Raw genomic sequence first — 25799 nt, 5'->3', positions numbered from 1 at the left:
GGCAGATGATTAGGGGGAGATCATGCGCAGGAGGCGCGCACGGGGGAAGCTGGGTTGGCGCTTCCCCCTCCGTTCCACGTGGGTTGCGCGCGGGGCTTGCTTTGGGCTTCCCCCTCCGTCCCACGTAGGGAGCGGAGGGGGGAGGGAGCGGAGGGGGCTAAATTGCGCGCGGCGCTTGTTTTGGGCTTCCCCCTCAGTCCCACGTGGGGAGCGGGGGGGGGTGAGGGTGCGGGGGATTCTGGGTTGCTGGGGGGAACAGGCAGCGCACAAATGGCAGGACACTCTGCTTGCCCTGTGCACGCGCGCCGGGACCAGACCACAGGATTTGCCGCCATTTTTTTTAACTTTTTTTTTAACCCAATCAGGGAGGGGGATTATTTATTTATTTATTTAAAAAAAAAAAAAAAAAAAAAAATTGGCACGAGCAGGGGAATTCATTGAGCTGCAGCACGGGTCGCCAGCTGCCTAAATCCACTCGCAACGGGCGACTTGTTATCATTATTTGTCGAGCACTGTATATATATATATATATATGTAGACGGACGTTCACAGAGGTACACAATTGGAGACTTTATAAGGTGAAATTATAACGAGGCTTTATTGTGCCTTTTCCTTAACATCAGGAAACCATCCAAACAAGGGGAAACACAGCTTCTATTCACTTGGGAGTGGTTCTAGTGAAATACTATGCAATTCACAACTCCCTTAGTTAAGCATGTCTCCAGCCCCAAACACATAGCATGAAATGAACAGATATAAAAAGTCTTGTAATAAAAGTCTTATCTGTTCCTTGTAGTTTGGAGGGAAAATCTTCTCTGTCCCTGGTTGCTACCTTTTCTTCAGGGTTTGTCAGCATTCAGGTTTAGAAGTTTCCCCTGTGTCTTGGAAGCAGCTCTGCTGTGTCTTCTGGCAGAGCTACACGCAAAAGGAACCCGCACAGCTAGTGTTAGACCACAGTGAGGTGCTGACTGGATGGAGACGTGATAATATCATACAGAAGAAAAAGGACCCAGTCTTGCAGCACTCAATCACTCGGAATGTAATGTTGTAAATTTAAAATATACTTTATTGATAACCTTGAATAAAAAATAGGGGGTTAAAACGTAATTAAATGATGATAAACAGCTCGTGACTGTATCCTATATACCCCACCTACGGTAAGGTGGGTAGGTGTGAATAGAATCCCTAATAAATATTGGGGATCAAGCGCTACGGATAGTAGCTACCTAAAAATATAGGAAAAAGGAGCCTCTGAGAGCCCACTTGAAGACACTCTCCTTGCGAGTGTATCCAGGCGTATGATACGTACTAAATTGATACACTGAGGATAGGTACAATATTTAGTATGGCATAATGTGCGCTTGGTTAGACCTATGTGATGTCTGTCCCTGATATAGATATGCGCTGTGTGAGCCAGGTCTATGGTGAGAACCTGTGTAGCCCCCACTATTGATCATAGGTGCAGGCTCATGGACATACTGCGTAGAAAGATACAGGATAGTATGGCATTGGCTAAGGCATAAAATAATCCTCTAGACACCTAAACTGTAGGTGAGGTAGGTTGTTGTTGACCAGGGTAAACCTTAACTCGTGTCAATATAGGTTGTCAGTGTTATCTGCTGTTGCTGCCCAATGGACGCTGTATAAGGAGCCAGATGCAGATACTAGGTATATATATGCAAATACCCTGACGTGAGCGTGATAGTGTGCTGCGCACAAAGGGTGAATTATGGCATAAAGGCAACTTCCAACGTGTATGCAGCGGCACAGGAGGGTTAGCACTAATCAATGAATGTGATGTTGTAGGCTGTAACCCCCTGCATTGCTGTTCAGCAGATAAAGGGTTAATATATAATATAAAGCCAAATGTTCAGCTCAAAGGAGTGTGGTGTAAGGATGGTTGAACCAGGGTATAGTAAGTGAAACCCATAAGCGCACCACCCTCCCTCTCAAAGATCAGATGACCTGTATCTGTAACCAAGTGGAGGAACTAACTAATAACGCACAGTCCCCTACATCAGCGCTGATGTAGGGGACTGTGCGTTATTAGTTAGTTCCTCCACTTGGTTACAGATACAGGTCATCTGATCTTTGAGAGGGAGGGTGGTGCGCTTATGGGTTTCACTTACTATACCCTGGTTCAACCATCCTTACACCACACTCCTTTGAGCTGAACATTTGGCTTTATATTATATATTAACCCTTTATCTGCTGAACAGCAATGCAGGGGGTTACAGCCTACAACATCACATTCATTGATTAGTGCTAACCCTCCTGTGCCGCTGCATACACGTTGGAAGTTGCCTTTATGCCATAATTCACCCTTTGTGCGCAGCACACTATCACGCTCACGTCAGGGTATTTGCATATATATACCTAGTATCTGCATCTGGCTCCTTATACAGCGTCCATTGGGCAGCAACAGCAGATAACACTGACAACCTATATTGACACGAGTTAAGGTTTACCCTGGTCAACAACAACCTACCTCACCTACAGTTTAGGTGTCTAGAGGATTATTTTATGCCTTAGCCAATGCCATACTATCCTGTATCTTTCTACGCAGTATGTCCATGAGCCTGCACCTATGATCAATAGTGGGGGCTACACAGGTTCTCACCATAGACCTGGCTCACACAGCGCATATCTATATCAGGGACAGACATCACATAGGTCTAACCAAGCGCACATTATGCCATACTAAATATTGTACCTATCCTCAGTGTATCAATTTAGTACGTATCATACGCCTGGATACACTCGCAAGGAGAGTGTCTTCAAGTGGGCTCTCAGAGGCTCCTTTTTCCTATATTTTTAGGTAGCTACTATCCGTAGCGCTTGATCCCCAATATTTATTAGGGATTCTATTCACACCTACCCACCTTACCGTAGGTGGGGTTTATAGGATACAGTCACGAGCTGTTTATCATCATTTAATTACGTTTTAACCCCCTATTTTTTATTCAAGGTTATCAATAAAGTATATTTTAAATTTACAACATTACATTCCGAGTGATTGAGTGCTGCAAGACTGGGTCCTTTTTCTTCTGTATGATATTATCTTCTGGCAGAGCTCAAGACATGGTCAGCTCCAGAGATCTGTGTTCTCTTGGTCAGTCTCTCCTGGGAGACTCAAGAACCTCTGCTCTGTCTCCAAAGTTCAGCTCACACGTGAGCTAAGGAGTCACTCCCTGTCTCAAAGGCAGGCTTTTTCTACCACCTGTAATCAGGCAGGTGGTGTTAGTTAATTTGCTACCAGCAGTTAACCACCACACTGCTGGATTAGGGGCACATTTGTGAACAGGGATAAGTCCCCTGTTACATACCTCCCCTGTTTGTGGGAAGCTCGGGCTTACCACGGCCAAAGCCCATCCTTCCACTCTCATTTGAGATCTTTCTGTGACTTAAATGAGAGTGGATGGAGGAAGAGAACCCTCTGTCCCGCTGGGATTGGAGCCCTTTCTCCAGTTTATTTTTGTCTCCTCCCGAAGGTGCTTGAGATCAGCGCTCCTCAGTCGCTCGAGGAGGACTTTTTCCAAGTACAGTCTTTTTTCTACATGCGCGGTCATGAGATTTCCCTCGCGTCGGGTGCTTGTCTTATTGTAGGCAGACTGTATGGCAGCAGTTGCAGAGCATTTAAAAACTGCCCTTTGAGTTTTCTGCTCTTGAAGCTGTCTCTCTGCCCTTTTCCCACTCAATGGGGTTGCTAGTTCAGCCTCCTTGAGATTAAGTTGCAATTCCACACCCACTTCCAGAGAATGTCCCATCTTTTCAGCTTCATCAGCTAAGGATTCTTCTGGTTTTGATTCAGCACGTGTACCTTCTTTTGTTGCCTGTTCTGTGGCTGAAGGTTTTGCTAGTGCTTGTTTAGGTGGTTCAAATTTTGCAACCTTGTCTTTCAGACGAGCGGTATTCCCAGCTCTCACTGTACCCTTGTCTTCATGGGTTTTTGTGGCCGTGGAATACTGACGCTTAGTCAGGGTCAATACTTGTCCTTGTAGGACTGTAATCTCATCCGCGAGAGATCCCTGTTTTTTGAGTGCGTCTTGCAAGTCTCTTCTCAGGGAATTTATCTGCATGCTTTGCTTTCTCTGAGCTTGCTTCCACATTTTTATTGCATTGTGAAGCACTATGAACTTCTTTGCTTGGGCCACAGTTACTTCTTTCAGTTTCTGGACCTTCTTGTGCTCTCTTTTGTGCCGCGTCACCTGGGTTCTAAGCTTGGCCTTTAGCGTTGCTTTGGTGATGATCAGGGTAGCCTTCAGTTTCTCATGCTGCTTTGCGGGGACATACTGGGTCATCAGACATTCCTGCAAAACTTGAATTTCTTTAACAGCCTGCAGATTGTCATCCTGCAGAGTTCGCTGCTTCTCCTCTGCATTCTCGAGGTGCGTACGCAGACCTTGCAGTTGGTTCTGCAGTCGGTGCTCTGCTTCAAACTTCTCACCTTCCAAAAGTCTATTTATTTCTTTAAGCTCGTGCAGCTTTTCATTTTTTTCCTTGACGTCGTTTGTCAAATTAAAATTTTCTTCTTTGAGTTTTACGTTTTTTCTTTGTAATCTTAAATGTTCTCCTTTTTCAGTCTCTGTACTATTCAGGGCCTCTTTGCAGTCCTCCTTCCATTTACGCACATCTGCTTTGAGACTGACAGTCTCCTGGCGTGAGACATCCTTCTCTAGGTTGAGGGTCTGAAGCTCCTTCTGGGAGACTTGGAGATTTGTATTAAGATTGGCAATAGTTTCTTTAGCAATGTCCAGCTCCTCAGTGAGACTGTGTAGTTCCTTTCTGGAAACTTCCAGGTCTGTGTGGCAGCTGTTGGTCTGATGTGAGGCATCCAGTGCTCTGCGGAGTGTCTGAACCTCTTTCTGAGATACGTCCACCTCTATCCGGACACTGTTGACCTCCTGTTGTGAGGCATTCAGCTCTATGCGAAGAGTGTGAACCTCTTGCTGGAAGACTGTCATCTGCTTCAGTGCCTCCTCATACTTCCGCTTTAGCGTAGCCACCATTTTATCAGATTGGCTCTGCTTTCCATCCATGGCGGAAATAGTAGCATTTGCAGTATCTAGCTCAGTCTTGAGATCGTCCAATTCTGTCCTGGCTAAAGAGTAAATTGTGAGCACATCTTTTTGTAGCCTCACGTTATTTTTCTGTAGCTCTGTGTAACCATCTTCCTTTTGTTTCAATTGTTCACGGAGCATATCACAGTCATGCCTGGCATTTTTCAGGGCATCTTCAGGGTTTGTCAAGGGATCGTCACTCACTGGTTCCGGCTCCACTTCCCTGGGATGGTTGGTTGAGGGTTCCCCACTGTTGGCACTGGACAGACACTTCTTTGGGGTACACGACTTCTGCCTTGGGCCCTCTGGATATTCGGTTAACCGCGGGACGAATTCTCCATTTTCTCTAGGCTGCAGGGCAACTCGGTCCCCCTTTTCCTCCACAGGATCTGCGGACGTGTCTGTTCCTTCCACGGTAAGTGAAGAACCGCTTTTCTTTTTCCGCATTTTTGTTTTGGATGACTCGGTCCCATCAGGAATACTGGGGTCTCCTTCTTTATTTGATACTTTAGCAGCTTCATTATATACGCCAGGCTTTTCTTGCAGTTGCTTTAGCTGACAGAAATATTGTTTGATCTGCTGCTCCCACTCTTTCTCTTGTCGACCATATTCGTCATCATAGAGGGCGGTCTTTTCTGTTCGTGCCGAGTTCAGGCACCCCCACCATTCTTGGGGTGTTTTGTGGATGTGACTCGGTTTGGGTTCCCCGTAAGAGATGTCTTCCTCTTTATTGGACTGGAAGGGCCACTCTTCCGTGGGGTAGGGTTCATTACAGGAACGCTGCATCTTGTCCTCCATTTTTAGGCTATCAGGTGTAATTTTCTTCCTGACCTCAGGAGGCGCTATTGCAGCTGTTGCCACTGTATTTGCTAGAACCCCCAATTGTGGTAGTTTTTTTTTTAGTTGCTCAGACTGTTTGTAGGCAAAAAGCATAAAAAAATTTTCACAGAAAAAATCTCCGGTCCTTTCTAACTTCAAAGACGACCTCTCGTCCCACTTCGGACACCATATGTAGACGGACGTTCACAGAGGTACTCAATTGGAGACTTTATAAGGTGAAATTATAACGAGGCTTTATTGTGCCTTTTCCTTAACATCAGGAAACCATCCAAACAAGGGGGAAACACAGCTTCTATTCACTTGGGAGTGGTTCTAGTGAAATACTATGCAATTCACAACTCCCTTAGTTAAGCATGTCTCCCAGCCCCAAACACATAGCATGAAATGAACAGATATAAAAAGTCTTGTAATAAAAGTCTTATCTGTTCCTTGTAGTTTGGAGGGAAAATCTTCTCTGTCCCTGGTTGCTACCTTTTCTTCAGGGTTTGTCAGCATTCAGGTTTAGAAGTTTCCCCTGTGTCTTGGAAGCAGCTCTGCTGTGTCTTCTGGCAGAGCTCAAGACATGGTCAGCTCCAGAGATCTGTGTTCTCTTGGTCAGTCTCTCCTGGGAGACTCAAGAACCTCTGCTCTGTCTCCAAAGTTCAGCTCACACGTGAGCTAAGGAGTCACTTCCTGTCTCAAAGGCAGGCTTTTTCTACCACCGGTAAACAGGCAGGTGGTGTTAGTTAATTTGCTATCAGCAGTTAACCACCACACTGCTGGATTAGAGTCACATTTGTGAACAGGGATAAGTCCCGTTACAATATATACAGGCATACCCCACTTTAAGTACACTCACTTTAAGTACACTCGCGAGTAAGTACATATCGCCCAATAGGCAAACGGCAGCTCACGCATGCGCCTGTCAGCACGTCCTGAACAGCAATACCGGCTCCCTACCTGTACCGAAGCTGTGCGCAAGCGGGGAGACTATAGAGCCTGTTACACATGCGTTATTTACACCAGTTATGCACGTATATGACAATTGCAGTACAGTACATGCATCAATAAGTGGGGAAAAGGTAGTGCTTCACTTTAAGTACATTTTCACTTTACATACATGCTCCGGTCCCATTGCGTACGTTAATGCGGGGTATGCCTGTATAACAGAAAATGTTGTTTGTGAGTCCCTGTTGACCATTTGATTGGTCCGTCGGTCTGCTCTCCCTCCCATGGCTCTCATTGGCCGGTGTGTCTCGCCCCCATGTATCCCGCCCCCCCACGGCTCAGGTGCGCTCTAACCCAGGGGTCCCCAACCCCCGGGCACACAGCTGCTGCTGCCTGAGGTGAGGAAATGCTCCCTGGTGGTGGTGGTGGCTGTTGCTGCTGCTTGGGGGTGGGGGGGGGGGCTTAACTGAGACGTGTGAGTATTTGCTCCCCCCCAGCTGTTTTTGACCCCCTTTTGCCCCCCAGCTGTTTTTGACCCCCAGCTCCGTTTTTGCGCCCCCCAGCTCCGTTTTTGCGCCCCCCGCTTCGTTTTTGCCTCCCCCTCCAGCTCCGTTTTTGCCCCCCCCTCCAGCTCCGTTTTTGCCCCCCCAGGTCCGTTTTTGCCACCCCTGTAACACACACACAGTGACAGACACACTGACACACACAGTGACAGACACAGTGACACCCCCCTCCCCTGCCTTCCCCCCGCTCCCGCCTTCTACCCCCCTTTTACGCCCCCCTGCCTTCCCCCCCCTCAATGTAAACTCCTAAAGAGCCGGGTAAGGCTCATGTGTTTATACATAAACACATACACTCACACACACTGTATAGGGTTGCCAGGTGGCTTCTCCAAAATTACTGGACACAATAGTGAAAGGTGCGACACATTCAAGACACACACCCCTCTCTTCTCCATGCTGTTTTCTTCTCACATTGGCCCCACCCCCAGGCTCCTGACACCTCCTCTTTATTGGCTGTATTACCCAGCAGCAGCCAATCAGGATGGAGGAAGCTGCTCAGCTCCCCAGCAGCAGCCCTGCTCTCTCCCTGCTCAGGGAAATCCTGCGGCCCCCAAAGCCAGTCAGGTCACTATGTTCAGAGAGCGAATACCGTTATATACATACATGTCCAGAGAGGTAATACCGGTATATACATACATGTCCAGAGAGGTAATACCGGTATATATGATTTAGTATTGTAACATTTAGTATGTGAAAGTAAATAATACATGAACTCGATGTAAATTTCATGTAATTTTGGCCATTAAATGGCATTATTCCCAGCAGAGCAGAGAGCGCATGCGCGCGTATGGCGTCATGACGTCCAGGGAGGGTTTGTGCGTGAGGAAAGGCTGTGCGCAAGTGGGCGGGGGCGCGCGCACAGCTGGGTTAGCGCGGGCACGCGCACAGCGGAGGGCGCGGGCACGCCAGGCTGAAGAAAGCGCGGGCACGCCAGGTGGGAGTGATCTCCGTGCGCGTGTCCAGCAAGGCCCCGGACTGACTGCGACACCGGGAAAGGAGACACCGGGCACAGGTACACCGGGACATTGCCCATACCGGGACCCTGTCACTGCCCATAACTGGACACTGCCCATACCGGGACCCTGTCACTGCCCATACCGGGACCCTGTCACTGCCCATACCGGGACCCTGTCACTGCCCATACCGGGAACCTTCCCATACCGGGAACCTTCCCATACCGGGACCCTGTCACTGCCCATACCGGGACCCTGTCACTGCCCATACCGGGACCCTGTCACTGCCCATACCGGGAACCTTCCCATACCGGGACCCTGTCACTGCCCATACCGGGACCCTGTCACTGCCCATACCGGGAACCTGCCCATACCGGGACCCTGTCACTGCCCATACCGGAAACCTGCCCATACCGGGACCCTGCCCGTACCTGGGCGCTGTCACTGCCCGTACCGGGACACGGCCCATACCGGGACCCTTTCACTGCCCATACCGAGACCCTTTCACTGCCCATACCGGGACCCTGTCACTGCCCATACCGGTACCCTGTCACTGCCCATACCGGGAACCTGCCCATACCGGGACCCTTTCACTGCCCATACCGGGACCCTTTCACTGCCCATACCGGGACCCTTTCACTGCCCATACCGGGACCCTGTCACTGCCCATACCGGGACCCTGTCACTGCCCATACCGGGACCCTGTCACTGCCCATACCGGGACCCTGTCACTGCCCATACCGGTACCCTGTCACTGCCCATAACGGAACCCTGTCACTGCCCATTCCGGGACCCTTTCACTGCCCATACCGGGACCCTGTCACTGCCCATACCGGGACCCTTTCACTGCCCATACCGGTACCCTGTCACTGCCCATACCGGTACCTGGGCGCTGTCACTGCCCGTACCGGGACACGGCCCATACCGGGACCCTTTCACTGCCCATACCGAGACCCTTTCACTGCCCATACCGGGACCCTGTCACTGCCCATACCGGTACCCTGTCACTGCCCATACCGGTACCCTGTCACTGCCCATACCGGGAACCTGCCCATACCGGGACCCTTTCACTGCCCATACCGGGACCCTTTCACTGCCCATACCGGGACCCTTTCACTGCCCATACCGGGACCCTGTCACTGCCCATACCGGGACCCTGTCACTGCCCATACCGGGACCCTGTCACTGCCCATACCGGGACCCTGTCACTGCCCATACCGGTACCCTGTCACTGCCCATAACGGAACCCTGTCACTGCCCATTCCGGGACCCTTTCACTGCCCATACCGGTACCCTGTCACTGCCCATACCGGTACCCTGTCACTGCCCATACCGGTACCCTGTCACTGCCCATACCGGTACCCTGTCACTGCCCATACCGGTACCCTGTCACTGCCCATACCGGTACCCTGTCACTGCCCATACCGGTACCCTGTCACTGCCCATACCGGGAAACTGCCCATAACGGAACCCTGACAATGCCCATACCGGGAACCTGCCCATACCGGTACCATGTCACTGCCCATACCGGGAACCTGCCCATACCGGGACCCTGTCACTGCCCATACCGGGAAACTGCCCATAACGGAACCCTGTCACTGCCCATACCGGGAACCTGCTCATACCGGGACCCTGTCACTGCCCATACCGGGAACCTGCCCATACCGGGACCCTGTCACTGCCCATACCGGGAACCTGCCCATACCGGGACCCTGTCACTGCCCATACCGGGAACCTGCCCATACCGGTACCCTGTGACTGCCCATACCGGGTTCCCTGTTTATACCGGGAACCTGCCCGTACCTGAGCGCTGTCACTGCCCGTACCCTGACCCTGTCACTGCCCGTACCCTGACCCTGTCACTGCCCATACCGGGAACCTGCCCATACCGGTACCCTGTGACTGCCCATACCGGGTTCCCTGTTTATACCGGGAACCTGCCCGTACCTGAGCGCTGTCACTGCCCGTACCCTGACCCTGTCACTGCCCGTACCCTGACCCTGTCACTGCCCGTACCCTGACCCTGTCACTGCCCGTACCCTGACCCTGTCACTGCCCGTACCCTGACCCTGTCACTGCCCGTACCCTGACCCTGTCACTGCCCGTACCCTGACCCTGTCACTGCCCGTACCCTGACCCTGTCACTGCCCGTACCCTGACCCTGTCACTGCCCGTACCCTGACCCTGTCACTGCCCGTACCCTGACCCTGTCACTGCCCGTACCCTGACCCTGTCACTGCCCGTACCCTGACCCTGCCCGTACCCTGACCCTGCCCGTACCCTGACCCTGACCCTGCCCGTACCCTGACCCTGCCCGTACCCTGACCCTGCCCGTACCCTGTCACTGCCCGTACCCTGACCCTGTCACTGCCCGTACCCTGACCCTGTCACTGCCCGTACCCTGACCCTGTCACTGCCCGTACCCTGACCCTGTCACTGCCCGTACCCTGACCCTGTCACTGACCGTACCCTGACCCTGTCACTGCCCGTACCCTGACCCTGTCACTGCCCGTACCCTGACCCTGTCACTGCCCGTACCCTGACCCTGCGCGTACCCTGACCCTGCCCGTACCCTGACCCTGCCCGTACCCTGACCCTGTCACTGACCGTACTTTGACCCTGTCACTGACCGTACCCTGACCCTGTCACTGACCGTACCCTGACCCTGTCACTGCCCGTACCCTGACCCTGTCACTGCCCGTACAGGGACACAGACATTGCCCATACCGGGACCCTGCCCATACCGGGGCGCTGTCACTGCCGCCCGTACCGGGGCGCTGCCCGTACCGGTACCCTGTCACTGCCCATACTGGGACCCTGCCCGTACCGGGGAGGCTGTCACTGCCCGTACCGGGGAGGCTGTCACTGCTGCCCGTACCGGGGAGGCTGTCACTGCTGCCCGTACCGGGGAGGCTGTCACTGCTGCCCGTACCGGGGAGGCTGTCACTGCTGCCCGTACCGGGGAGGCTGTCACTGCTGCCCGTACCGGGGAGGCTGTCACTGCTGCCCGTACCGGGGAGGCTGTCACTGCTGCCCGTACCGGGGAGGCTGTCACTGCTGCCCGTACCGGGGAGGCTGTCACTGCTGCCCGTACCGGGGAGGCTGTCACTGCTGCCCGTACCGGGGAGGCTGTCACTGCTGCCCGTACCGGGGAGGCTGTCACTGCTGCCCGTACCGGGGAGGCTGTCACTGCTGCCCGTACCGGGGAGGCTGTCACTGCTGCCCGTACCGGGGAGGCTGTCACTGCTGCCCGTACCGGGGAGGCTGTCACTGCTGCCCGTACCGGGGAGGCTGTCACTGCTGCCCGTACCGGGGAGGCTGTCACTGCTGCCCGTACCGGGGAGGCTGTCACTGCTGCCCGTACCGGGGAGGCTGTCACTGCTGCCCGTACCGGGGAGGCTGTCACTGCTGCCCGTACCGGGGAGGCTGTCACTGCTGCCCGTACCGGGGAGGCTGTCACTGCTGCCCGTACCGGGGAGGCTGTCACTGCTGCCCGTACCGGGGAGGCTGTCACTGCTGCCCGTACCGGGGAGGCTGTCACTGCTGCCCGTACCGGGGAGGCTGTCACTGCTGCCCGTACCGGGGAGGCTGTCACTGCTGCCCGTACCGGGGAGGCTGTCACTGCTGCCCGTACCGGGGAGGCTGTCACTGCTGCCCGTACCGGGGAGGCTGTCACTGCTGCCCGTACCGGGGAGGCTGTCACTGCTGCCCGTACCGGGGAGGCTGTCACTGCTGCCCGTACCGGGGAGGCTGTCACTGCTGCCCGTACCGGGGAGGCTGTCACTGCTGCCCGTACCGGGGAGGCTGTCACTGCTGCCCGTACCGGGGAGGCTGTCACTGCTGCCCGTACCGGGGAGGCTGTCACTGCTGCCCGTACCGGGGAGGCTGTCACTGCTGCCCGTACCGGGGAGGCTGTCACTGCTGCCCGTACCGGGGAGGCTGTCACTGCTGCCCGTACCGGGGAGGCTGTCACTGCTGCCCGTACCGGGGAGGCTGTCACTGCTGCCCGTACCGGGGAGGCTGTCACTGCTGCCCGTACCGGGGAGGCTGTCACTGCTGCCCGTACCGGGGAGGCTGTCACTGCTGCCCGTACCGGGGAGGCTGTCACTGCTGCCCGTACCGGGGAGGCTGTCACTGCTGCCCGTACCGGGGAGGCTGTCACTGCTGCCCGTACCGGGGAGGCTGTCACTGCTGCCCGTACCGGGGAGGCTGTCACTGCTGCCCGTACCGGGGAGGCTGTCACTGCTGCCCCCCCTCTTCTCCCATCTGTCACTCCCCCTCTCTTCCCCGTCTGTCAATCGCCCCTCTTCCCCCCTCATCTGTCACTCCCCCCCCGTCTGTCACTGCCTTTCTTGTCACTTGCTCCCAGTGCTTGTTCTACCAAGTTTTAGGTCTGTACAGGGGCAGCTGTGTGTCTGCGTGACAGATAGCTGTGTGTGTCTGCGTGACAGATAGCTGTGTGTGTCTGCGTGACAGATAGCTGTGTGTGTCTGCGTGACAGATAGCTGTGTGTGTCTGTGTGACAGATAGCTGTGTGTTTCTGCGTGACAGATAGCTGTGTGTCTGCGTGACAGATAGCTGTGTGTGTCTGCGTGACAGACAGCTGTGTGTCTGCGTGACAGATAGCTGTGTGTGTCTGCGTGACAGATAGCTGTGTGTGTCTGCGTGACAGATAGCTGTGTGTGTCTGCGTGACAGATAGCTGTGTGTGTCTGCGTGACAGATAGCTGTGTGTGTCTGCGTGACAGATAGCTGTGTGTGTCTGCGTGACAGATAGCTGTGTGTGTCTGTGTGACAGATAGCTGTGTGTTTCTGCGTGACAGATAGCTGTGTGTGTCTGCGTGACAGATAGCTGTGTGTGTCTGCGTGACAGATAGCTGTGTGTGTCTGCGTGACAGATAGCTGTGTGTTTCTGCGTGACAGATAGCTGTGTGTGTCTGCGTGACAGATAGCTGTGTGTGTCTGCGTGACAGATAGCTATGTGTTTCTGCGTGACAGATAGCTGCGTGTTTCTGCGTGACAGATAGCTGTGTGTGTCTGCGTGACAGATAGCTGTGTGTTTCTGCGTGACAGATAGCTGTGTGTGTCTGCGTGACAGATAGCTGTGTGTTTCTGCGTGACAGATAGCTGTGTGTTTCTGCGTGACAGATAGCTGTGTGTTTCTGCGTGACAGATAGCTGTGTGTTTCTGCGTGACAGATAGCTGTGTGTTTCTGCGTGACAGATAGCTGTGTGTTTCTGCGTGACAGATAGCTGTGTGTGTCTGCGTGACAGATAGCTGTGTGTGTCTGCGTGACAGATAGCTGTGTGTGTCTGCGTGACAGATAGCTGTGTGTTTCTGCGTGACAGATAGCTGTGTGTGTCTGCGTGACAGATAGCTGTGTGTGTCTGCGTGACAGATAGCTGTACCCATCCCTGGGACGCGTGGGGGACAGTGTGCTGCCACCGGACACATCCATGGCTGATACAGAACTCCTGCAGGGAGTTGTAAATGAAGGGAGAGAATGCCCTTGTGTGTGTAAATGGAGGGGGCGTGAGGAGGAGGAGGGGGCGTGAGGAGGAGGAGGGGGCGTGAGGAGGAGGAGGGGGCGTGAGGAGGAGGAGGGGGCGTGAGGAGGAGGAGGGGGCGTGAGGAGGGGTGCATGTGTTTGAGCAGTTTCTGCAGGAGCAAAGGGGCCACATGAGTTTGGAGTTATAGATTAAAAAACCTACAAAAATGTAAATTGTGGGGATGTTTAGGGGTTTGTTGTTACAAAGTGGTGGGATTGTCTTTCACTGGGAACCCCACTGCAAATCCACAGGACTGGGCAGGAATGGTGAGATCGCTGTGTGCATAAAGAGAGACAGAGAGCGAGAGCTGCGTGTATAGAGGGGGAGAGAGCGAGAGCTGCGTGTATAGAGGGGGAGAGAGCGAGAGCTGCGTGTATAGAGGGGGAGAGAGCGAGAGCTGCGTGTATAGAGGGGGAGAGAGCGAGAGCTGCGTGTATAGAGGGGGAGAGAGCGAGAGCTGCGTGTATAGAGGGGGAGAGAGCGAGAGCTGCGTGTATAGAGGGGGAGAGAGCGAGAGCTGCGTGTATAGAGGGGGAGAGAGCGAGAGCTGCGTGTATAGAGGGGGAGAGAGCGAGAGCTGCGTGTATAGAGGGGGAGAGAGCGAGAGCTGCGTGTATAGAGGGGGAGAGAGCGAGAGCTGCGTGTATAGAGGGGGAGAGAGCGAGAGCTGCGTGTATAGAGGGGGAGAGAGCGAGAGCTGCGTGTATAGAGGGGGAGAGAGCGAGAGCTGCGTGTATAGAGGGGGAGAGAGCGAGAGCTGCGTGTATAGAGGGGGAGAGAGCGAGAGCTGCGTGTATAGAGGGGGAGAGAGCGAGAGCTGCGTGTATAGAAGGGGAGAGCGAGAGCTGCGTGTATAGAGGGGGAGAGAGCGAGAGCTGCGTGTATAGAGGGGGAGAGAGCGAGAGCTGCGTGTATAGAGGGGGAGAGAGCGAGAGCTGCGTGTATAGAGGGGGAGAGAGCGAGAGCTGCGTGTATAGAGGGGGAGAGAGCGAGAGCTGCGTGTATAGAGGGGGAGAGAGCGAGAGCTGCGTGTATAGAGAGGGGGAGAGAGCGAGAGCTGCGTGTATAGAGGGGGAGAGAGCGAGAGCTGCGTGTATAGAGGGGGAGAGAGCGAGAGCTGCGTGTATAGAGGGGGAGAGAGCGAGAGCTGCGTGTATAGAGGGGGAGAGAGCAAGAGCTGCGTGTATAGAGGGGGGGAGAGAGCTGCGTGTATAGAGGGGGGGAGAGAGAGCTGCGTGTATAGAGAGAGGGAGAGAGAGCTGCGTGTATAGAGAGGGGGGAGAGAGCTGCGTGTATAGAGGGGGAGAGAGCGAGAGCTGCGTGTATAGAGTGGGAGAGAGCGAGAGCTGCGTGTATAGAGGGGGGGAGAGAGCTGCGTGTATAGAGGGGGGGATAGAGAGCTGCGTGTATAGAGGGGGGGATAGAGAGCTGCGTGTATAGAGAGAGGGAGAGAGAGCTGCGTGTATAGAGGGGGGGAGAGCTGCGTGTATAGAGGGGGGAGAGCTGCGTGTATAGAGAGGGGGAGAGAGCTGCGTGTATAGAGGGGGGGAGAGAGCTGCGTGCATAGAGAGGGGGGAGAGAGCTGCGTGTATAGAGAGACAGAGAGCTGCGTGTATAGAGAGAGCTACGTATATAGAGAGAGCGCTGCGGGTATAGACAGACAGAGAGAGAGAGAGAGAGAGCTGCGTGTATAGAGAGAAAGAGAGAACTGCGTGTATAGTGAGACAGAGAGCTGCGTGTATAGTGAGACAGAGAGCTGCGTGTATAGACAGAGATAGAGCTGTGTATAGAGAGAAAGCTGCATGTATAGACAGAGAGAGAGATAGACCTGCGTGTATAGAGAGAGAGCTGTGTGTATAGAGAGAGGCAGAGAGAGAGCTGCGTGTATAGAGAGAGGCAGAGAGAGAGCTGCGTGTATAGAGAGAGGCAGAGAGAGAGCTGCGTGTATAGAGAGAGGCAGAGAGAGAGCTGCGTGTATAGAGAGAGGCAGAGAGAGAGCTGCGTGTATAGAGATAGAGCTGTTTCTCTCCCCATCTGTTCCATCCTTCATTGTGCCTATGCCTGCTTTCTCTTCCCTTCAGGTCGATTGTTGGTGTCTTCTAATTGGTCAGCGATGGACCAATGAATTGCGCAGTCCTTGGGATGATATAGTAGCAAGGCAGGACCATGGGGCAAAAGAAGAAATCGTGCCCCCGTTTACTGGATTACCTGGTGATCGTTGGTGCCAGGTAGCCTGCCCAGCAGCTGTGTGCAGGGGTCGCCTCACTGACCATCAGGGATTTTCTACTTGACACATTGTCCCTCTTGCTCCCCCTCTTGCTCCCCCTCTTGCTGTGCACGTGTGTCTCACACCTCTCCACTGAAACTTTGAATGTATCTCTCCTAAATTGTGCGTGTTTTTCTCTCACGCTATCAATGTCTCCATGTCTCAAATCAAATAAGCTTCATTGGCAGAACGAAAGAACATTTCAGTATTGCCAATGCATGAATTACACTGGGTAGGGTATAATGGTTACACGATACACGAATAACGGGGTAGGGTATAATGATTACACGGTACATGAATAACAGGGGATATGGTATAATGATTACACAGCACATGAATAACAGGGGGTAGGGTATAATGATTACACAGTACATGAATAACAGGGGGTAGGGTATAATGATTACACGGTACATGAATAACGGGGTAGGGTATAATGATTACACAGCACATGAATAACAGGGGGTAGGATATAATGATTACACAGTACATGAATAACAGTGGGTAGGGTATAATGATTACACGGTACATGAATAACGGGGTAGGGTATAATGATTACACGGTACATGAATAACAGGGGATAGGGTATAATGATTACACGGTACATGAATAGCGGGGTAGGGTATAATGATTACACGGTACATGAGTAACGGGGTAGGGTATAATGATTACACATTACATGAGTAACGGGGTAGGTTATAATGATTACACAGTACATGAATAACGGGGTAGGGTATAATGTTTACACAGTACATGAATAACGGGGGGTAGGGTATAATGATTACACAGTACATGAATAACGGGGTAGGGTATAATGATTACACAGTACATGAATAACGGGGGTAGGGTATAATGATTACACAGTACATGAATAACGGGGTAGGGTATAATGATTACACAGTACATGAATAACTGGGGTAGGGTATAATGATTAAACAGTACATGAATAACGGGGGTAGGGTATAATGATTACACAGTACATGAATAACGGGGGTAGGGTATAATGATTACACAGTACATGAATAACGTGGTTAGGGTATAATGATTACACAGTACATGAATAACGGGGTAGGGTGTAATGATTACACAGTACATGAATAACGGGGTAGGGTATAATGATTACACAGCACATGAATAACAGGGGGTAGGGTATAATGATTACACAGTATATGAATAACGGGGGGTAGGGTATAATGGTTACGCAGTACATGAATAACGGGGTAGGGTATAATGATTACGCAGTACATGAATAACGGGGTAGGGTATAATGATTACGCAGTACATGAATAACGGGGTAGGGTATAATGATTACGCAGTACATGAATAACGGGGTAGGGTATAATGGTTACACGGTACATGAATTAATGGTAGGGTATGATGGTTACGCAGTACATGAATAACGGGGTAGGGTATAATGGTTACACAGTACATGTATAACAGGGAGTAGAGTATAATGATTACACAGTACATGAATAACGGGGTAGGGTATAATGGTTACACAGTACAATGAATAATAGGGGGTAGGGTATAATGATTACACAGTACAATGAATAACAGGGGGTAGGGTATAATGATACACAGTACATGAATAACGGGGTAGGGTATAATGAAATACACAGTACATGAATAACGGGGTAGGGTATAATGATTACACAGTACATGAATAACGGGGTAGGGTATAATGGTTACACGGTACATGAATAACGGGTAGGGTATAATGGTTACGCGGTACATGAATAACAGGTTAGGGTGTAATGGTTATACAGTACATGAATAACGGGGAAGGTATAATGATTACACAGTACATGAATAACGAGGTAGGGTATAATGATTACACTGCACATGAGTAACGGGGTAGGGTATAATCATTACACAGTAAATTAATAACGGGGTAGGTATAATGATTACACAGTACATGAATAACGGGGGGTAAGGTATAATGCTTACACAGTACATCATACCGTTTTTTCTTTGATTTTGGAGTTTGTTGTCTGTCTATTAGTGCTGATGTTTTCAGGTTTGATTTCCTTGCTATTAGTTGGAATATTTTGCTGAGATTTCTTGCTGCCAGGTTTACTCCGTGTTTGTTCTGCTCGTAGTTTGTGTTCTGGAAGCTTTGGAGCAGGTTTCCCACTTCTGGGCTGGTGATGGTTTCTGTGTATGTCACGCTGTTTTGTCCATGTGCCGGTGGCTTTCAGACTATGAAGGTTGGAGATGGGTTCTTTGTGTTGTGCTTGGTTGGTCTGGTCTCTTAATAAAGAGCAGGGTGTGATTGTGGGTCCGATAGGGGCGATGCTGGTGTTACTATCTCTATCGCTCTCATAAAGCTGCCAAATATTGGTATTGTCTCTGTTTTCAGAGCTTCGTACAGAAGAACAAACAGATTAGGAATTACGGAATAGAGCAGCCTCCCTGTTTCCAGTATATAGTGTTAGCCTACGTAAACCTGTCTCATTTGAGTCTTCCCAAAAATGTGATTGTGTTACCCTCTCATGATTTACAATGTGTCTACCTGCTTCTTCTCCCCTCGCTTGTCACTTTGAATGTCACCCTCTCCAGTCTTCTTGTCTCACGCCTTCACCATCACTGTGCAGGCGTTTCTACCTCTTGCCAGCGGCGGATTTGAAAATCCGCCACCCCTAGGCACTTGCGTGTGTCGGCCGCCTCCTCGCTGCCGCCCCACCTCCGTTCGAATCCCAGCGTCAAATGACGCCGCGGACATCACCGACGTGACTGCGCACAGCGCCGCATTGCCATGGTAATGCGACATTGTGTTGCCATGGCAACGAGGCACAGCGTGATGTCACGTTGGTGACGTCAGCGGTGTCATTTGATGCTGGGATTCGAATGGAGGAGGAGGCGGCCGACACATGCAAGTGCCTCCCCGATAGGCCCGTGAGCGCGGCAAATGCATATAGGGGTGGACATATGAGCCGCCCCAAAATTTTGCTGCCCTAGACCCGGGCCTAATGGGAAATCCGCCGCTGCTTCTTGCGCGCACTCTGCACCCTATCTGTCTCTCTCTCTCTCTGTCTCTCTCTGTCTCTCTGCCTCTCTCTCTCTGTGTCTCTCTGTCTCTCTCTCTCTCTGTCTCTCTCTCTGTCTCTCTCTCTGTCTCTCTCTCTCTCTCTCTCTCTCTCTCTCTCTCTCTCTCTCTCTCTCTCTCTCTCTCTCTCTCTCTCTCTCTCTCTCTCTCTCTCTCTCTCTCTCTCTGTCTCTCTCTGTCTCTCTCTGTCTCTCTCTGTTCTCTGTCTCTCTGTCTCTGTCTCTGTCTCTCTCTCTCTCTCTCTCTCTCTCTCTCTCTCTCTCTCTCTCTCTCTCTCTGTCTCTCTGTCTCTCTGTCTCTCTGTCTCTCTGTCTCTCTGTCTCTCTGTCTCTCTGTCTCTCTGTCTCTCTGTCTCTCTGTCTCTCTGTCTCTCTGTCTCTCTGTCTCTCTGTCTCTCTGTCTCTGTCTCTCTGTCTCTGTCTCTGTCTCTGTCTCTCTGTCTCTGTCTCTCTCTCTGTCTCTCTCTCTGTCTCTCTCTCTGTCTCTCTCTCTCTGTCCCTCTCTCTCTCTCTCTGTCTCTCTCTGTCTCTCTCTCTTTCACTCTCTCTCTCTCACTCTCTCTCTCTCACTCTCTCTCTCTTTTTACACTCTCTCTCTCTCTCTTTACACTCTCTCACTCTCCTCTCTCTCTCTCTCTCTCTCTCTCTCTCTCACTCTCTCTTTACACTCTCTCTCTCTCTCTCTCTCTCTCTCTCTCTCTCTCTCTTTTTACACTCTCTCTCTCCACTCTCTCTCTTTTTACACTCTCTATCTCTGTCACTCTCTCTCTCTCATTTTACACACTCTCTCTCTCTCTTTTTACACTCTCTCTTTTTACTCACTCTCTCTCTCTCTTTTTACACTCTCTCTCTCTCTTTTTACACTCTCTCTTTTTACTCTCTCTCTCTCTCTCTCTCTCTCTCTCTCTCTCTCTCTCTCTCTCTCTCTCTCTCTCTCTCTCTCTCTCTCTCTTTTTACACTCTCTCTCTCTCTCTCTCTCTCTCCATGCAGACAGCCGAGCAGTGACAGTGTGGCTCAGACCCCGGAGCTGCTCCGCCGTTACCCCCTCGAGGATCACCCCGAATTCCCCCTGCCCCCCGATGTGGTATTTTTCCTGTCAGCCGGAGGGCTGCCTGAGCGTGCGCCAGAAACGCATGAGCCTGCGCGACGACACCTCCTTCGTCTTCACGCTCACAGACAAGGACAGCGGCATCGTCCGCTACGGGATCTGCGTCAACTTCTACCGCTCTTTCCAGAAACGCGGCCCCAAGGACAAGAGCCGCAAGCCGCCCAAGCCAGCGTCCGAAAACGGCTCGGAGGTTTCTGACGGGGGCCACTCCCTGCAGGCCCCCAGCGCCGATTCCACCCCTGACCTTAACCAGTCCCCCCGCGGAAGCGTCTCTCCAAGGGGACCCAGCGGTCCCCGGAACAGCACCCTGACGTCACTGTGCGTCATCAGCCACTACCCTTTCTTCTCCACTTTCCGGGAATGCCTGTACACCCTGAAGCGGTTGGTGGACTGCTGCAGTGAGCGGCTGATCAGCAAGAAGGCCGGCATCACCAAGGGAGTGCAGAGGTGAGCGAGACCACCACAACTTTATCAGCTTATAGGGGCTGACCCACGTAGGTCCAAACACAAATAATAACCTGGATCCTGACGACTCATTCCCTTGTACAAAATATCAAACCAGTGAAAGTGATTTTCTGTAAAGCTGTAGTGCAGGCGTTGCCAACTCCACTCCTCAAGGGCCACCAACAGGTCAGGTTTTCAGGATATCCCTGCTTCAGCACAGGTGGCTCAATCAGTGGCTCAGTCGAAGACTGCACCACCTGTGCTGAAGCAGGGATAACCTGAACTCTGAGTTGGCCTCCGCTGCTGTAGTAGATATGTGTGTAGGTATTGTATATTGAGGGTCAGAAGTTGAGTATCTCCCTTCTGTTGGTCTTGCCGCGTGTTGAGCATTCTCCCCTTCCCCTGCGTTAGTTGGCCGCCTCCCAATATTGAGAGGCTATTTGGGTTATCATGGGGGATTCATAAATCAAGATAAACGATACCCTTTTCCCCTCACAGTCCTCCTGGTAAATGAGACATTTTCCCACTCCCAGGAATGATCCAAACCACCGATACCGAACGTGTCAGATTTATTTGTTGCTCGCCAAGATATCCCCGTAAACCTATCACCGCACGCTGGTTCACTGTGAGACCGCACCTTTAAATTCACAAATTCACATACCTTACTCTTACCTTTGAGTCACAGGGACTGTAATACCTGACTTTGAAGATGCTGGGGGGACTTCTACAGAAAGAGGCTAGTGGCAGGGATCACTAAACACATTGTCTACATCAAGAGTTCTCAGACCTCTTTCTAATGAGCCACTTCAGTGTTAATAATACTGTATTAATAATAATGGGGAGGACCCCCTTCGTTACTTCGCTCTGTCCCTCCATGTATTTGTATGTGTAGCGCTCCCTGCCTGGCTCCTCGGAGATTACATGGGTGTGTATATGGATACCCCACACGGGTAACCGTGACTCGGGGCCGGAATTCAGGCGGCTGGGCGATGAGTTAGCAAGGTTGTAGAATAATGGGCGCCTGGAAGTTTTATAGCACAACTGTCATTTATTCGTGTCCCCAAACACGGGGACTGCTCATCCATATAATGACAACGTTGCACTGTGTTTTATAACAGATATACATGATTGCGGTTCTTCTATCATTGCCCATTCCTAGCACTCGTATGGCGGTACATATCTGGTTTCTCCCTTGTGTGTAGACCCGGGCTCCCATCTCATTGTTTTGGGACATCTCTCCTCATTATCTCGGTAATGCTTGGTTCATTGGGGATCCTAGCGAGTCCTATATACGTATCCCAATACCATAGCCTTTATGGTAACTGCCAATTCCACTTGAGCCAGAGAGGAATGTATATGCGGATCCGCGGTTACAGCTGATCCGGAACTCCTCGTTGCTGAGGCCCTCTGACGCGTGCCGTTTCACTTAGCAACTATTCTGGACTCCCTCAGTCTTCTCTAGGGATCCTAACTTACAAGGTTACTATCCCTGTCTATAACGGTATAAAGTAGGGGGATCTGGTCTATTCTATTACCTTAAGAACCTGGGTATCTACTCTCCCCAAGGCTGCTCTCCTCTTGTCCTCCCGGAACCTAACCATCTAGAACCGTCTCGGTTCCTTAAATACACCTGCTTGACGTATGAATCCCCATAGCAAGCAGGGTGGGGCCCAGTATACACTAATACGGCTAGTAACCCTTTAAGAGGGGGGGGTTAAGTATGTATAAATTATAAAATGAAAGTTCTGGGTTTGCATCATCTTGGGGGAAACCTTTTCATAGACCAAGCATCGGCATTGCAGTTCCGGCAGCAGTATACAAACGATGGACTGCGAGTGAGAGAGAGCATGGTTGACCCTTATGATATCCGGGACCACTAGGGAACTGTGGACCGCAGTTTTTAAAAACCTCTGCCGAAAACCTTTCCCTTTCCAATGACCCATTCCTCAACAAATCCAGAAGCCCTACAAACAGTATTACAGGCATACCCCGCATTAACGTACGCAATGGGACTGGAGCATGTATGTAAAGCGAAAATGTACTTAAAGTGAAGCACTACCTTTTCCCCGCTTATCGATGCATGTGCTGTACTGCAATCGTCATATACGAGCATAACTGATGTAAATAACACATTTGTAACAGGCTCTATAGTCTCCCGCTTGTGCACAGCTTCGGTGCAGGTAGGGAGCCGGTATTGCTGTTCAGGACGTGCTGACAGGCGCATGCGCGAGCTGCCGTTTGCCTATTGAGCGATATGTACTTACTCGCGAGTGTACTTAAAGTGATTGTCCTTAAACCGAGGTATTCCTGTACCTCTCAATCCTGAAACTAGCCCCTAGCTGGGCCAGAAGAAATCTCCACCATAACCTAAACCAGGAGTGGCCAACTCCAGTCTTCAAGGGCCAACAACAAGTCAGGTTTTCAGGATATCCCTGCTTCAGCACAGTCGTTGAGTGAGCCACCTGTGCTGAAGCAGGGATATCCTGAAAACCTGGCCTGTTGGTGACCCTTGAGGACTGGAGTTGGCCGCCCCTGACCAAAAGCTTCCTTCCCCGTATACGACCCATTCCACACCAAACACTGATGTGTTATCTGATATCTTTTGTTTGCGAATAGATTGAGAAAAGGAGTGTAAGCCTTCAGGAGTGTAATACCACCTGAGCAGTATTTTGGGGTCTGTTTCCCTAACCGCTGAACACCTGAAGGCTCTGGCTATACTATCATATATGTGTTCTCAGTCCCAGTCCTCTAAGGGTCTACCTATATATTTTTCCCAGTCTGAAATATTTTTGTTTGTTTGCCCTCTGAGTTGTTGTTGTAGAATTGGGCGATTTTGTCCCCTTGTGATATTCTCCTAACCATATTCTCAAAGGTGGTAAGGGGCCTGTTTGAGCTTTCGTTTGGCTATAGCGAGGAGACCTAGTGTTTCAACTGCAGATATTGAAATATGTGTGTGTTTGGGGTTCTGTACTCCTCTTTTAATTAAAAAATGTCTTTATCTTGCCCGCTTTTTGTATATCTTTTATGGATGACAGGCCTTTTCTGCCCCAAACTTTATAAACATTTGAGTGCTATGCTGGAGTAAAATCAGGGTTGGATCTGATCGTTGTCAATGGTGAGGGGATAGACGAGACCTGTTTTGTATCTACAGTTTTTGTTCCAGATGTGGAAGGAGTGTGCCATAACTGGGTGGTTCCTGTAGTGTGTCAATCTGTTTTCCTTTTTTAGCCACAGAAGTGTCACTATGTCAGTGGTCTGTGCTTCCGATTTTTCGATATCTACCAAAGGTTTGGTACCCTGCTGACCAATATATTAACGGGCTCAACCTAGCTGCTTCATAATATTTAACTAGATAAGGTTGACCTAGTCCCCCCTGCGTTGGAGAAAGCACCATTAATCTCTTTATCTAGGTCTCTAATAACTTTTATTAGTACAGTTACTGGTAGAACTTGAAAGAGATATAGCTGTCTAGGTAGTAGGTTTATTTTAACCGATGTAATTCTGCCTGACCATGAGATCTGCTATCCCATCCAACTCTTTAGGTCTTTTTTCAAATTTGTAATGAGTTCTGGGTAGTTTGCCTCAGAGATGTCCTCATGTGATTTTTTTTTTTTTTGATGAATACTCCCAGATATTTTATCCTGTCTAGTTTCCATTTAATAGGGAACTTTTTTTTCATGTCATTCTCTAATTCTTTGGGTATATATAAATTTAAAGCCTCTGATTTTGTATGGTTTATTATAAAATTTGACAGCATCCCGAATTCTTCTAATGTAGCAAACAAACAATGTAGGGATGATTTTGGGCTGGCCATTGAGAGTAAAATGTAATCAGCGAAGAGGGATACTTCATATTCTTTATCGCCAATGGGGACTCCTTTTATCTCTGGATTTAGTCTAATTTTAGAGGCCAATGCATCTATGCATAGTGCAAATAACAGGGGGGACAGTGGACACCCTTGACGCGTACCGTTGGTGATTTTGAATGGCGGGGAAGTATGGCCGGACTTGCGGACCGAAGCTGTTGGATTGGAGTATAGTGCTTTTATGCCGTTAATAAAACTTTCATGAAGACCCATCTTATTAAGGACACGAAACATGAAGGGCCACACCACCCCGTCGAATGCGTTTTCTGCGTCCAAACCCCAAATTAGAGTTGGCCTCTGAATTGAGTTGGTATTGTGTATGATGTTAATAATCCTTCGGATGTTGCCTGAGGCTTGGTGTCTGGGGTGAAGCCCACTTGATCAGGGTGTACAAGAGTGTTTAGAACCTTGTTTAATCTTGATGCCAGAATTTTGGCAAAGAGTTTAATGTCTGTGTTTATCAATGAAATGGGTCTGTAGCTTGGACATAGTGAGGGGTCCTTCCCTTCTTTCGGGATTACAATAATTGAGGCTTCTAGCAATTCGCTCGGCATTCCTCCACCTTTCAAGATTTTATTAAACCATCTAACCAGTTATGGCTTCAGTATTGATTGAAACTTTTTATAATACAAATTAGATAACCCGCCTGGACCTGGGGCTTTGGCGTTTTTAAGGGTTTTGATAGTTTCAGAAACCTCCTCTGCCTTTATTGGGGCACCTAGCGTACTGACAGTTGGGATGTCTAACTTGGCTAGTCTGCTTGCTGAAAGGTACTCCTCTATTTTTGCTTCCAGGTCTAAGTCTCCTTGTTCAGGGTTTTTCAGATTGTATAAAATACAGTAGTATTTCACTAATTCTCTATTAATTTCCGCTGGATTATATGTTAAGACATCGTGGTCCGTCTTTATGCTGTAAATATTTAAGGTGGGCTTTTTTATTTCTAAGTTTAGCTGCGAGGTACCTGTCTGCCTTGTTGCCCTTTTCGTAAAAGATTTGGTTAGTCCGCCGCATTGCCTGCTCCGTATCCTCTATCAAAATATTTGTAACTTCAACTCTGTCCTTGTCTATTTTAGCTCTAGTGTTGTCTGTTGGGTTGTGTTGAACGCCTCTTCCTTTTCCCTGGGGCTGTCAGTCTGTTTATTCTCCTATTTTTCTCTTTCTTTCTGTGTGAGGCGATGCTGA

General features: G+C 50.7%; 2 protein-coding genes across 2 annotated transcripts in view; one reads left to right on the top strand and one right to left on the bottom strand.

Annotated features, from left to right (window-relative positions):
• The window catches only part of LOC142463871 (uncharacterized), a 13406-nt gene extending 744 nt beyond the window's left edge, over nt 1-12662 (bottom strand). Inside the window, exon 1 of the mRNA XM_075566687.1 lies at nt 11171-12662. Coding sequence (XP_075422802.1) covers nt 11171-12662 — 1492 coding nt within the window. The remainder of the gene's footprint in view (nt 1-11170) is intronic.
• Nucleotides 8260-25799, top strand: part of MADD (MAP kinase activating death domain) — a 69844-nt gene continuing 52304 nt past the window's right edge. Inside the window, 4 exon segments of the mRNA XM_075567480.1 lie at nt 8260-8402; nt 15973-16119; nt 20191-20293; nt 20295-20755. Of these exon segments, the coding sequence (XP_075423595.1) occupies nt 16058-16119; nt 20191-20293; nt 20295-20755 (626 nt within the window). The 5' untranslated portion in view covers nt 8260-8402; nt 15973-16057.

The sequence above is a fragment of the Ascaphus truei genome, chromosome 12 (assembly GCF_040206685.1).
Source record: "Ascaphus truei isolate aAscTru1 chromosome 12, aAscTru1.hap1, whole genome shotgun sequence".
NCBI classification, from domain to species: domain Eukaryota; kingdom Metazoa; phylum Chordata; class Amphibia; order Anura; family Ascaphidae; genus Ascaphus; species Ascaphus truei.
Note: the sequence above shows the minus strand (reverse complement) of the source record. Positions and strands in the feature narration are given on the sequence as shown.